Raw genomic sequence first — 14,564 nt, 5'->3', positions numbered from 1 at the left:
TACAATGTGAAAACGTAAGGAGTGACTTCTAGGCCTCTTTAAGGGTCATTGTTTCTCTTTGTGTTGTAACTGGATGTGATACAAACATCTGTTTGCATTCTGCGGGTTCAGTTGCAAATTTAATGATACTTGATTTATTGGGCCAATACACTATTTGTCTTAGGAACATCAAAAGAACCAGAACAAACTAAATGCGAATGAAATTAAACAAGTATGCGTTTGTTAAACAGCTTAACACAGAACACAGCATACCCCCAAACAAATTTAACATTCAATGACTAGTTTACAGACAAAACTATGCTTTAAATGAAAAAAAAAAAGCCCAAAAACAAAAACAAAAAAAAGTTTATGTTAAACAAAGAAACACAGAGCCTAGTTTAACATAGCAAACTAAATAATTTATGTTAGAACTTCAAGCCCTCAATCAACAAACATATCACATCAAGCATTCTAACCCACCTTCTGAGCCAGCTGATTCACCCAGTGAGAGGTGCAGTTGCTAAGATCGGGGCCCTTGGGGTTCCATGTTCCTGTGGAAGCCAGGCAGAGATACGAGGCCGTTCCTGCAACAGATGCAGTAAGCAATGGTGAAACTGAAGCCATTTTTTTCTTTCCAGCAAGCTTTTGGGAAATTGGTTATGATGATCCTAGACTGTGTGTTAAATTTTGAATAAATGCTAATAGAAGTATTTGACAATAACCGATAAAAAGTAGCATGCAATGCAAAAGGTTACAAACAATTAGCATAAAGTCAGCATAGCAACATGAGACATTTAGAGCAAAAAAGCCCAAAGAGCCCTTGACATTCTTGGGACTCATCCAAAGTGATGGTCATAAGGAGAGAGGCGGATGTAGGGGAGCCTTGTTAGAGGCCCGGGGTAAAAGGCTCAGTTTGGACATAGCTAATATGACAGGTGAGTCTGAGCCTGATCGTGGGTAATTCTGATGGGTTTTTTAGTTTTTTTTTTTTTTTTTTTTTTTTTTCCAAGACGAAATAGCCTTAGCTGTCCTGGAACTAGCTCTTGTAGATGAGGCTGGCCTTGAACTCACAGAGATTCACCTCTCTGTGAATTCTACCTCTCAAGTGCTAGGATTAAAAGCGTGCGCCAACACCTCCCGCCCTGCTGACTTTAGTAGTTTAAAATATGTTGTATCAGGAAACTGTATTTGTAATGTAACAAACTAATGAGATTGGCTATTGTAAATATCTGCCTCTAATGAAACTGCTTCGGTGTCATTTAGAAGCCACTCATTAAACTTCAAATGCACACATTGTGTTGTACAATATATGGCAGGAAGTACCTCTGGTTCCCTTGGGACAGGGTCGTTCAACCATCATCCCCCTTTGAGTCTGAGGCCACTTTATCCCCCTCACGTCTAACGCTTCGCAGAATCTCTCTGGCAGGGGAAAAATATTTGTTACAGGAGGAATTTTGGTTGTAGAAACTGCTGGAGGTGGCTTTGTCCCTCTGCTTCCTTCCTGAGGTCCAGCTACTGTGGTGCTCACGGGGCCTCTCTGGGAAGTAGTGCTTGTGGTTGACACTGTGGTTTTGAACAGCTCAGCTGAAGAAGTTATTGTCACAGCTGTAGTAGGCACTATGAAAAAAAGATGAGTGTATTAATCTCAAACACACCCTCATGCTCACCTACAGGCACACGTATTCGAATGTATGCATGTACGCATTCACCCATCCATATAACCCAAATCAACAAACAGAATTATAGTAAGGAAGGAGAAGAAGAAAAAACTCACTTCTATTACAATTTATTCATAAGGTTAAAAGATGACCATGTAAGCTAAGCTCTCAGTGACATATGAACACACGATTTAAGAGCAACCTCAATATAAAGCGCTAAACACATGGAAGATTCTATTATACAAACACACTTTATCAACAAGCGCAAAAGATCAAGAGAAAAGAAAACCTCTGACAATTATGGATAATTAGGATGATAAAAAGATTTGAAGTCACCCACTCCACATCCTGCAGGAAAACAAACACTGACATCTTCCCAGCCAGCAGCCATTCGTGCTTGAGGGATTTTTGAGCATGCCTGATTACATCCAAACAGAAGATAAGTCTGGCACGCTCATGCTGTTCTGGGCTTGGCATCTTTACTTTGCAAAGGTGGGGATGAAAGGGCAGAGCGCACCATGTAGCTTTGTATCCCAGACAGGGGTTAGAACAGATCATGAATTCAAAACTCAACCTTTCATTATCTCACTGATCCTTAGCAGAGAACGTAAAAGAACTACAGTTACACATTTCAAAACAAAACAAAACAAATCATTTTAAGAAAAGTTTTGTTTTGATCCCCCAGCATAGCTATCAAAGACTTAAGTCAACTAGATTTGAAACAACAGCACCCAACTATTGTCTCCATTAATAACTAACCATTGGGAAATCTGTTAGCAAAAATTACTATCATTTAAAATCTGTCAGAAAATATCTAAAGTTTTATTCATGTTTACAGTTATTTCAAATTTATTCTTGAAATCTATGTACAGAGTGCCTCAAATTTAAAATGTATGAGTAAGTTATTCTTGCATTATAAGAATATTAACATTGGTACGCTCAAATGAAAAGCTTAGTGATATCTGTCACTATGTATAGTGAACAAACACCAATTAAAAACCATTAATTTTTTGTTTTACCTGTACATAAGAAACAAACCGCAATACTGAGAATTTAAAAATACACTCGAATTCATTATTATTATGTCTAGTATTTTAGGCCCTGCCTTACAAGTATTTATGTAGTTCTTAACAGTTGAGAGCATGCTAAGTTAGAGGTTTTAGGTGTGACGATATCATTAGACACACTACACTTTGGTTCCTCCTCCCATCTCACTGGGAAAATTCTAGGCATGCGTGTTTTATTTCTAGGCTAAAATGATTGGTCGTGTGAGAGGCGTCTGTGTACATCAGTCAAATAACATGCCTAGCCAGCTGCTGTGGAAAAGTCTTCAAACCTGTCTGTCTTTGTCTCTGAAAGTTCCCTCCTGACATCTTGTTAAACCTGTGTAATTTTCTTTTGATTACAATGCAGCTAGGCTTCCTCAATTAACATTTGTCAAAGCGCCACAATCTTTAGCAGAAGTGTCAAATGACTGCAGCTCAATCGAGAGGGAGTGAGGAATCAGAGGGAACTGAGCAAAGGGCGCAAAGAAATGGTTTGGACTTACACATTTTTGTGTGGTTTTTCGAGACAGGGTTTCTTTGTGTAGCCTGTCCTGGAACTCTCTCTGTAGACCTGGCTGGCCTTGAACTCAGAGATCCACCTGCCTCTGCCTCTGCCTCTGCCTCTGCCTCCTGAGTGCTGGGATAAGTCCATCGCGTGGCTGGACTTATACTCCTTATACATCTCTTTACAGTAAACTAATCAGGACACATGGACTTACTCAGATGCATATTAACACCACAATTCTTAGTGTCAGTGAAGAATAAGGCATTGTAAATAGCACGATCTCCCCGGACTGGTGTAGCCAGGTCCAGCCATGCATCCAAGCATTTCTTGCAAATATACTAAACCAATGGGAGCAACTAGAATTTGGGGGACTTTTGAAGATGGGAACTTAGTGATACTTCAAGGCTTCAAGTTTTTGTATTTTAATATTGAAGATGTCTTTCTGAAAATCATTATCTCTTTCAACAAACAGAGACAAACACCAGCAGGGCATCTGGTGGTGATAAAAGCTGGAATTTATTCAGCAGTTGTAGCCAGATGTCCTGACAACCAACAACCTGCATCAATAGATCAAGTCTTACCATGCTCCATGAAACAGGTACAAATTATATTTTCACACACATGGAAATCTGGCCATGGAGAAGTCAGGCAACTGATTTAAGGTCACCTGGTTATCCTCTTCAAGGTTTGATCTTACCTTTCTAGGTAAGAGGCTGTTCAGAGACTGAGAAAGGACAGCATCCTACAAAGCAATCTGCCCTTACTCCGGACTACAGGAGATCAAGTTGCATCACAAACATGACAAGAGGACCAAACTTTGAGAACATTCTCGAAGAGCAGCACAAAACAGATAGTAATGTGAATACCAACCTTTTCTAGGATTCTGTTCTTCAGGCCTCCTAGGAAACACAGAGTTGGACTGACTTACTGCCTACTGTGCATCATTTGAGTGACACCAAAGAGCCGGTGCTAATGAACACACTGGCTTGGTACCCAGGAAGACTTTAATAAGTAGAAAACGATTTTGTCTACCATTTACTATCGGTGGAAAGACAGTCAGAAAATGTAACATGACAAAACTGACTCCTTTGTTAAAAACATGTTTACTTGTTGCAGAATTCAGATTTCTCAGACAAACAAATATTCAGGAAATGCCCCACACTGCCTAACGATATACTATTTTGTGGTTAATATTCGAGGTGTTAGATCTGTAGGAAGATGTAGAAATATCAAGTTATATGGATAGACTGAAGAGTTAAAATGGAACCAAACAGGGTTTTTCCTGAGACCTGTTTTAGGTAGAGGGAAAGAGGGAAAATTGGAAGTAGTATGGGCCAACAAAGAAAATGACTCACAGGGGAGAAGAAAAGGTAAATATTCAAGTATTTAAAAAGATCAGGAGACAGAAATAACACACTGTACCATGAGAAACTAGAAAGGCTTGATGCAAAAACTGAGAAGAGAGTTGCAAGTGATGAGCTTGCAGGGTGAACAACGCACAGGAAAACAACAGATGACGTCTCAGCGTCCTTTATACCTGTGACCACCTACAATCCACGGAGCATAAAACTGTTTTCTATTTTTTTATTATTTTGTTTGTTAAATACAGCGTAGGCTGTTCTTTAATCCTGTAAGCTCTTTTCTCAGCAACCCATTCCATTAAGACTTACGTATGAATTTTAGCTGCACAAGTGTGCTGCTGGGTTGGGGAAAGCAGAGACTCACTTCCTCTGGTTGCTCTGTCCCCTGGCCGTATCCGTTTCTTGAGTCTTGCTTCTGCAAAGCTGATTGCGACTTACTGGCTTGACCTACATCTATTGGCCAGGATAGCTCTGTGAGACCCCACCTCATGGGCATATATAGAGCACACACCTCACAAGAGAAAGATGTGTCTCCAGAAGCCAAAGAAGATACATTATAAGGAGAGAGAATAAGAATATGGGTCAAACAGCAGCCAGAAAAATTTAGGTCAGGTAAAATGTTTTATTACTTAGGGTTTAATAAGGGGTCAATATGAATTTGTATATTCTGGGAATATGGAAGAATGGCTAACTATTTGGAGTGATAAAACACTGTCATGGGAAGGCTCACTTGCTTCGTGTAAGGACTCCTTCTGAAAAACACCTAAATTACCAAAGCCTTCTGACTGGAATATACACTAGCACATAGATGGCACGTGGGAAAGCCATTGTTGCCTATTCTCGTTCTAAAGAGATATTTTGAGCCAAGAAGGTGGGTCATTGTGTTATGATGAACGGAATCTATACTCAATGAAAACAATCTACACACTACAGCACTCTCAGCCCTGCCACTCCTGCCTCATTAGGAAACAGCGCTTTCTAAGGTCTCTCTCTCTCTCTCTCTCTCTCTCTCTCTCTCTCTCTCTCTCTCTCTCGTTCTACTGCCACCCAAAACAACTGTAATAGTTGTCAAGGCGGGAAAGCCCACAAAAAAGGTGAAGGGAAGATCAATGCAATTTTAACCAATGCCTGAAGCTTGTCAATGGCTTCAGTCTGCCTTTTGCCAGGCTAGAGGGATGAAACAGAAGCATTGTAGTACCTTTTAGAAAAATTAAGATGTACCAAGCATCCAAAACAGCTAGCCTCTAGAGCAAACAGACATCACATACTTAAAAAAAATGATTCTAAGAGGCTATCAGCAAAGATTTATGCTGTTAAAGGGGATTTTGCTCCTGAAAATTTTAACAACAGATTTTTAAACCAACTCTCTCTGGGCACACATGATTCATCAGAATGCTGCCAATGCTTTTTCTTTACAAGTAAAACTCAACACGTAATTTAGTACTCTATGAAGATTGAAATTTGAAATTCAATTATAAAAAGCTCTGGTTTCCCCTTTTAAGGTCCTGAGCAATATGACAATATTTAGAACTTATTAATAACACATCTAAAGAGAAGTGTCTATATGAAACTGACTGTGAATATGTCTAACTGTAGTGTTTGTATGTAACCGACTGTGAGTATGTCTAACTGTAGTGTTTGTATGTAACCGACTGTGAGTATGTCTAACTGTAGTGTTTGTATGTAAACGACTGTGAATATATCTACCTGTAGTGTTTGTATGTAACCGACTGTGAATATGTCTAACTGTAGTGTTTGTATGTAAACGACTGTGAATATGTCTAACTATAGTGCTGTAATAGACGGGCGTGTTTCACCTCAGTGAAAAGACTAATGTCATCATTTCACAAACTTTTCAGTTCTCAAATATTTTAGTAACTTCTAAATTAAAAAACTACAATTTACTCAGTGAATAAAATATTAGTTTTATACCTTAAGCCTACAAACATCATTCCTTTGAAAAGACACTGTTAGTATTGTAGCCAATAATCATTAACAAGTTACTTTTCTTTTCCTGAGTCATCTCTTTCTAACTAAAATATCAATGTAATTACACCAAGAATCTGTTTCTCATAGAACTGAAATCACTTGGTAAATCAAATTATATTTCTAAAAATTTAACACTACTTTCCAAAATACTCTTCTTTCTTAAATACACCTGCAGGGGACGAAAGTCAAGAAAATGCTGGCAGAGCTAGCACAGCACAGATCATTTGGACTTACTTAAAACTTACAGTCATATGTTTCAGGTTGAGTAGTAACAGAAACACTGACTTAAAATGGCTACTAGTTTATCAGGAAATGAAAGTGTATAACTTTTTCTTTCAGTTTTATTATTATTATTTTAAAACAATCTTATGTTAAATACCAATGCCAGTTCCCTCTCCCTCCGGTCCCCCCACTCCCCCCACCATCTCCCCACCCGACCCCCATTCACTCCTGAGAGGCTGAGGCCTCCCATGGGATCTCAAAAGTCTGTCACAATCACTTGAGACAGGAACAAGGCCTTCGGCCCCCTATCTAGGCTGAGCAAGGTATCATAAAGGAAGAGGAAGAATTTTGAAGAGTCCCTCTCCAGACCCAGAGCACAGATGTCAAGATTCCAGAACATGTAACCCTGGCCATGTATGTCAAACTTAGCCATTCTCTTGGGACATCCTAACACACATTTCCCTTTACCACTGGTGCCAAGAGGTTAAATATCTGAGAACATACTGTAATCAGCTCAGAACACAGGTAGGTAGAAACCAATTTGTAGGAGTTGCTCTATGTTTAGCAACAAAGTCAGTCCTAAACTGATCGATGCTATCATTTCTTGAAGTCAACATTTAAATGAACAAATTGAGTTATAGAAAATTGTGCAGAACAGGGCTGCCATATACCAGATCATCTTTTGGGAAAAATTCACAAGTCCCTTGAAAGGAAGCAGCACAGATGACAGAGAGCTAACGTCAAGCATCCTTACCTTGGGCAGGGTCAGGTGGACCAAATTCCAGAGAATACCGTAAAATAAAGTTATTATTCCACACGTAGAGCTGGTTGTCTCTTGGATTGTAATCCACTGCGGCAATGTACTGGTACTGGTTGGGAAAAGGCACATCCACATATTCTCCCCGGCTTAACCGAGTGTTGTAGATGTAATCGATTGTGTTCTTGCCCGTTTCGCTTTCGTTGTCCTGGTACACGGACCTGACCACATAGAGAACGCCGCATATCATGAAAGCGTTGGATGCCGCCCGCTTGTCATACACCGTCTCCCACGTTGCTTCAAATCGAAGCGTGTATGGATTGAGCTGGCTAATCACTATCATTCCATTGTTCTGCTCGGTGGCATAAATGACCCATAAGCCATTTTCATCCACAGCCAGGTCAATATCGGTCTTCCCTCCCCATCGGTAGGGTGAGGTATCGTGGTAGTTGGCGTAGTTGATTATGGCCTCACCGCTCTTAATTCTAGTCCTCAAGTCAAACTTCACAATGTTTCTTGTTCTTTCTTTGTTAAAGAAGACAGCTCCGTCATACACCACAAATCCAGTACCATCTACTCGGTTTGGAAGTTTGTAGGTTGTTGTCTGGCGGCTGTTTTGAAAATCTTCTAAAGAAGCATATTCTATTAAAGTATCAGTGCGGTAGGGAGTCCAGGGCATAAAATAAATTTTATCTGCAGCCTGAAGAGGGTCCTTGCACCAAGCACCTGCCTTTTGCTCGGCTTCATATATACATGGTGAGTCCACAATTGCTTTCAAGGTCCCAGGACACACAAAAACTAACAGTCACAGAGAAAAGACAAGAAGTGAACAAAGTTTTAAAAAAAATGGCACAGGTAATCACACATTTTACTGATCACAAATCAAAAGAGGAAAATCCATCTTATTCAGCATTCAATTTTTCGAAGTTTCTATTTTATACATACTAGCCTTGTTTCCCAAAGGTTTTCTAATCAAGGTACCAGTGTGTGTGGTAGCTGGTACTTATTTTCACAAATACAAACCTATGTTTAGGATCCCTCACACTAAGGTAAAAATTTAGATTTCTGAATTGTGATTTTATCTAATAATTTAGATAATGCATGCGTCAAAACTTGGACCCTGTGCTTAAGCGTGGATAAGTATTTAATTCCAACCCAAACACTCTGACTTCTAACCCCCCCATTCACCTTTAGCACCTCCCACAAAATGAGGCAAATAAACCAGAAAACTCAATGTGAAGACTTATTTTGAGCTTTTTATAGAAGTTACAGGTGCTTCGAGTTGGAGAATATAAGTTTTAGGAGGGTGCAATCGGGAGTAGAGAAAGTCAACACAAGGGAAGCATGATGAGATGACCAGGAGACCCTGGAACCATGGCATGCTACGGAGAGGGTTCTGGAAGCCAGGCAAGATGACACTTCAATAACAAGAAAATATCCAAGGGTGTCAGAGAAAGAGATAGAGGGTAGGAAAGAAACAGAAAGGGCAGTTCCCCTTCGCCGACTTCAGAATTTTACCCCATCGACAGATTTAGCAGCCATACAATTTCAGTGTGGACAGCTGACGCCTTTATGGGGTGCGTTATGAGGTCCTGCTGATCATTTAATACGGGGTTGCAGGGAAGGGGAGGGAGGAGGGTCACATCCATAAGGCACATAACAGGGAGCTGGGGTTGAGACTGGGCACAGTATTTACCTTTTTGCTCCACTTCTATTTTAAGCATCGGAAGAAAAATAAAAAAAAAAGTGCAAGGAAAAAAAGAAAAAAAAAGATTAAAAATAAATTGACTATTAGTCTAAGATTGAATTCGTAATAGATGCTAAATATAGGAAGAATAAGGAAGTTGTACTACTTTGGGTAAAGAGAAACAAACACACAGGAGAACCTAGCAGGAGAGAGATTCTAAAGTTACATAAAAGAACACGGATCAATCATTTTAGTAGCTTAAGGAGGCAAGACAAAGAAGTTGGCATGCTGCTTCACTTAGTGGGCCTGAATAAATAATGACACTCTTCCTAATGCAAGCTAAACATACTCTAGCCTTGCCAACGCCACGCAGCATTCTGACCAAGTTTTCCTTTATACGTGTACACTACAGACATAAAAGCATGCACAGGTGTGTCATCTCCATTTGGTCTCTGTGAGCTTTGTTATCAAACTGACTCTAATTATACAAGCATGGCAGGAAAATACATTTATAAGACTGACAACTTTGACTTTGGAGTTTCAGTCAAATTTAATAAATATCAAGTTGGCTACATTTCCCCAAAGATATTTTTAGATGAGAGGTAACTACACAGTCATGCATCTCAGTATACATTCAATTATTTTTCTATTATTTCCTATTTTTAGAAAAATCCATCTTAACCACTTAACAAAATGCCCCCTTTCCCTGAATATATAAATCTCCCCTCACCCAATAGGGATTTTTTTTTGAAGGGGTAGATAATGCCCATTAAGTATTTGCAAATTTACTTAAAGTTGTGTATAAGTTTACATTTCAAAATTCTTATTTAATTTTACATATTATGTATAATATACATTATCAAACTTGCAATATTAAGTCTATTTAAAAAAGTAAGCAAAATACATACAAGGGAAAAGCAAGCAGAGGTGGCAGGGAAGAAAAGGAAGAAAGAATCATGGTTAGCTCATCATGACATTGTTTTCTACTTCCATTATTAACACAGAAAGCAAGCCCGCATGCAACGACTGTCATACCCAGCATTCACAGCAAGTATCTTGATCCACAGACCCAATAAAAGGGAAAGACTTTCACAGGGCAGACCCGGCCCAGGCAGGGCATGAGAGCAAGAGTAGGGAGAAACCCTGTGTGGTTAGGGCAGTGCGCCGTGTGCCGTGAAAGGCGCAGTAAGATACTAGTTGACACGTAGTCTCCTACAATGAGGACCCACACAAAACAAGGCTTAGATTCAGCGTAGGCGCTCAAGGATGTTGCCTGAGTGTAAAAAAAAAAAAAAAAAAAAAAAACTCCACTCATGCTATGCTTCTTCTTCTTCTTCTTCCCTTTTAAAATGCACCAGAGTGTGTGTGTGTGACTACTGATTATTCAGAGTGTAGCTGCACATTATATTACAGTCTCAGCTTGATTACATATTTTTTAGAATTATAATTACTCGTCAAGATAAAACAGTGACCTTCTGGTACTCCTTTGAGAGAAACATCACACAAATATTTGAAAAAAACTTTTTTTGCCATAGCAACAGCATATAATTTCTAAATTAAGAGACAACCTGCTTAACCAACGTGGTCTGTTTAAGCACTTTCAGGAAACACACTTGTTCTGATTGGTATGCTTCTGACTGTATGAGGGGAAACAGGACAAGTGCAGTACGCTGCTTTGGAAGCGGCACTTGTTTCTGTAGTGCTTGGTCCTAACAGCACTCCTCCACAAGGAGCACATTGTACCTGCTCACAATCAATCCCGCCCGGCCATGGGGGAAGGAGGAGGGTAGGAGAGCCCATTAGTGGTGAGGGTGCTCAGACTGAATTTATAGACAGCCTTAGTGTTCCTTAAGGAAACAATAATTGTATTCACATAAAGCAATTGCTATAAGAGATGGGAATAACACTTCTTACAATGTTTACTTATTACAAGAGAGCTTCAAAGTCAGTTCAGTTAAAAAAATTAAGGAAACGTATGTTTTATTGTTCATTCACTGAAGATCACTGGATTATTTTTATTTGACTTGGTAAAACTACAGTGCAGTCACTGAGTAAAACATGAACAGAAATTACTTCATTTATTTAGGATGTAAACCATACCACATGAAGAAAAAGAGAATGGGTATGAATTTTATACAATCTGTATCCAATGATAACTGACAAATTACATTCAAAGTAAAATTTTTACATAAAATAAGTAAAACCTTCAATGATTAGTGGATGGATCTTTAAAAGGAAAAAAAATCTCCATATGAAAATTTTTATAAAATCAAAAGGGTAGATATCTGTCAGATCAGCCAAAATTGTACCAGAGAAATATAAAAATACAATAAAATTAACAATACTCTGCTTTTGATATCACATGCCAAATATATGCAAATTGTCTTAAGAGACTCTATGAATTAATTACAAGGATATATTTAATATTCTATGGACCAAACACACAAGTACACACCCACCAACATCAGCAGAGGACTCCACGGATGTACAAGACAAAAAAACGGACCCAAATTGCCTACAGCCTACATACTTTGTATCTGAAGTGACACACTATTCCATTTGAAATAATCTCACGTTTATTCATTGATATTAATTTAATGCATCAACGTGAATGCAATTTACTCATCAAATGAGAGAACTTGTAGGTAACATCAAGATAAAATCCTTACATATTATGGCAATTTGAAATAAGTAGGCACGAGACTGAAAAGCAATGCCTGTTTATGGGATGTGTGGTCCAGTCTGAACTTTCCCTTCCAACTCCCCTAATGCCGTGTTAATGCACACTCACATGCTGTAACACCTACATCCTACACACAGTAAAGAATTCCCTGCGTGAGTGATTTTGATACCTATGTTACCTGGACAAATGTAAAACGGCACATACAATAGAAACTAAAGAGGGGTATTTCTAATGTTCTTTGCTAGCCTGCATTTGTTGCCATGTTTTCTGAGGTCATGGAAACTTGGAAACCATTGAGAACACGATGGGGCACTTTGGAGTATTTGAGGTTCCTGAAGGATTTGTTACGGGGAGAGGTAGAGGTTGCCATTAAGCCAAGTGGTAAGGCATACATGATGAACTTTATGACGATGACATTTTGTTGTTGCTGTTGTTGTTTGTTTGTTTGTTTGTTTGTTTTAAATCTATGTGAGAAAGGAGTATGTAAATGCTACGGAAAAGCGAATGCATTGTTAAAACCAGGAATGTTCAAAGCCAGGCCCTTAAGATAAAAGTGAATGCGAGGAGCGGATCTCACAGACAGGGGCGTGAGGAGAGAGAAGGGAGAACCGGAAGCAATGAGGAACTGTGTAAGATCAGAGTGATCTAAGAGTGCCGGGCATTGCATTTTCACATGAGCTGCAACCGTGCGCCGAATAGTGTGTCACTACTGTACGGTATATAGGAATGATAACCATTTCTAGTCTTCAAAAAAGAAAACAAAAGTCATAGACTTAGTTCTGCCTCTTGCAAACATCTAGAAAGGCAACAGCAAATTAATTACTGGGTTTACTTTTTATTTTGAAGGACAAAAACTAAATAAAAAGAGCAAATACTTCTCTGAGTACAGCTATTTGCAAGTTTAGTGCACAATATACAATACTTCTGGAGAACTGAAAAAGTAAAATTTTGAAAGTTAGACGTTCCAGAAGATATCCACATTTTCCTTTCTTAAACAGCGCAAGGGATTACTTAAAGAGTCTGTAAGTAATATTTGCTTATCACTGTTTATGGTGTCTGAGACTAGGTTACAGGGACCAGGTTGCAGAAAGACAATTCTTGACAGCTCTGACTGATTCCACTGTTTGGGAATGGATGCTGTATTCCTTGTCTAATTTGAGGACAGAAACCAGGCTGAATTCAAGGGAGAGGGACTTCGTGGAACAAAAATTTTGGTTAGCTCAAAAGAATACAAAGTTCCTCGAGTGGCACAGGAGAGTGATTAAGTAAAGCCACCGCACCACACAGGAGCAACACTTTAACAGATCGGCTCACTCGGGGGCTTCCAATCCTACAAATGGCACAGAAGATACTGAAAACACAAAGCGTATCTGTTTACATAACACAGGAACACAGAGCAGGGACGAGAGGAGAAGGGTAATCTGTGTTTGGCCTTTAACTGACACCATATACACACAAAATCAATTTATCAAAATTGTGGCAGAGAGGACAGAGCGTCTCGTCACAGTATATGCTAGAAAGTGTCATCACCTTTTTAGATCTGCCAATTTATTTATCAGAATTTGGCCTTTTGGGGTTTCTATGTTGAGATGGGGTCTCCCTATGTTGCCCAGAAGGCCCTCAATCATCAATGCCCATAGGGCTACAGGCACACATATACAACAGCATCCAGCTCCAACTGTTTGGGACTTTCTGGTTGTTGTTTAGGTTTAAAGTATAGTAAAGTTTCTGAAATCAGTAGAAGTATTGATCTAAAACTCTCACTTCAAACACCTCTGCACTATTGTGACATGAATTTTTGATTCCACTTAAAAAAGCAAAGGGGGGGAAAAAAGCACTAAACTAGCTTGTGACGATAAGGCAATACATTCGAATTTTTAGGTTGCCTGAACTATATATTAAGGTATTTTCTACCCTATTCAGTCTATGAAAATAATTGAGAAGTATGCATTCTGAAACTGGAAAGAAAATACTGACATCTACTTATAAATTTTCCAATTGGATTTTAAGTCTTTTGCAAGTTCTTAAGCATGATGCTAACAGTTTAAAAGCAGAAACAGGAACAGGACTTTTGGATGATTTGTCTGTACTCTTGGCTTTGCTTTAAGCTTCAAGACTCCCTGACTGAATCTGGTAAAGAATTGCTTCCTTCCAGGACATGGAAGAAAGGGAACAACTCTTGCCTCAGTTTCTGATCTGGTAGCTTTACCCAAGCATTCACGTTACCACGACAGCAGGTAGCCATTCAAATCTTTCACGATTAGAAGGCAAGTCAATTCCTTCTTCAGAAAACTGTGAGCCAAACCAATTTGTCAGCAACTGGTATTGGGCAAAAGTACAGATTTCTATCTGCCCTATTGAATAGCTAATTCAAGTTTGTTTTCTGGAAAAAACACTAGCCTTAAAAGCCAAACACTTAAGAACACAGACAGACACTTGGCCAGCATCACACTATGGCTCCCTTCCACACTTCATGAAGCTAATTGGAGCCCCAAGTCTGGGAGCGCTTTGCATGCATAATGGTTTTGTAGGCCATAAACATACGCTTCTTTCACATGTGTAGTCTTTCAGCTCCAACAAGGAAGGCTGGAGAAAGGAGAAAATACAAACTTCATACTTACTGTAAGGGACACATTCATATTGAACTTCAAGGTATTTGTAAGTTCCGGGACATGGA

At 39.2% G+C, this 14,564-nt stretch overlaps 1 protein-coding gene across 12 annotated transcripts in view; it reads right to left on the bottom strand.

Annotated features, from left to right (window-relative positions):
• Adgrl2 (adhesion G protein-coupled receptor L2) overlaps positions 1-14,564 on the bottom strand; it is a 173,034-nt gene that overhangs the window by 35,678 nt on the left and 122,792 nt on the right. For 10 of the 12 annotated variants that reach the window (XM_035451260.1, XM_035451258.1, XM_027395941.2 and 7 more), the window contains exons 4-7: positions 14,509-14,564; positions 7,515-8,315; positions 1,303-1,596; positions 460-563 (exon numbers count right to left, since the gene is read on the bottom strand). The exon at positions 14,509-14,564 is cut by the window's right edge and continues 54 nt beyond it. In XM_035451260.1, coding sequence (XP_035307151.1) covers positions 460-563; positions 1,303-1,596; positions 7,515-8,315; positions 14,509-14,564 — 1,255 coding nt within the window. The remainder of the gene's footprint in view (positions 1-459; positions 564-1,302; positions 1,597-7,514; positions 8,316-14,508) is intronic. The other 2 variants (XM_027395952.2, XM_027395953.2) reach the window with 1 other exon arrangement.

The sequence above is a fragment of the Cricetulus griseus genome (genome assembly GCF_003668045.3).
Source record: "Cricetulus griseus strain 17A/GY chromosome 1 unlocalized genomic scaffold, alternate assembly CriGri-PICRH-1.0 chr1_0, whole genome shotgun sequence".
Lineage (NCBI taxonomy): Eukaryota > Metazoa > Chordata > Mammalia > Rodentia > Cricetidae > Cricetulus > Cricetulus griseus.
Note: the sequence above shows the minus strand (reverse complement) of the source record. Positions and strands in the feature narration are given on the sequence as shown.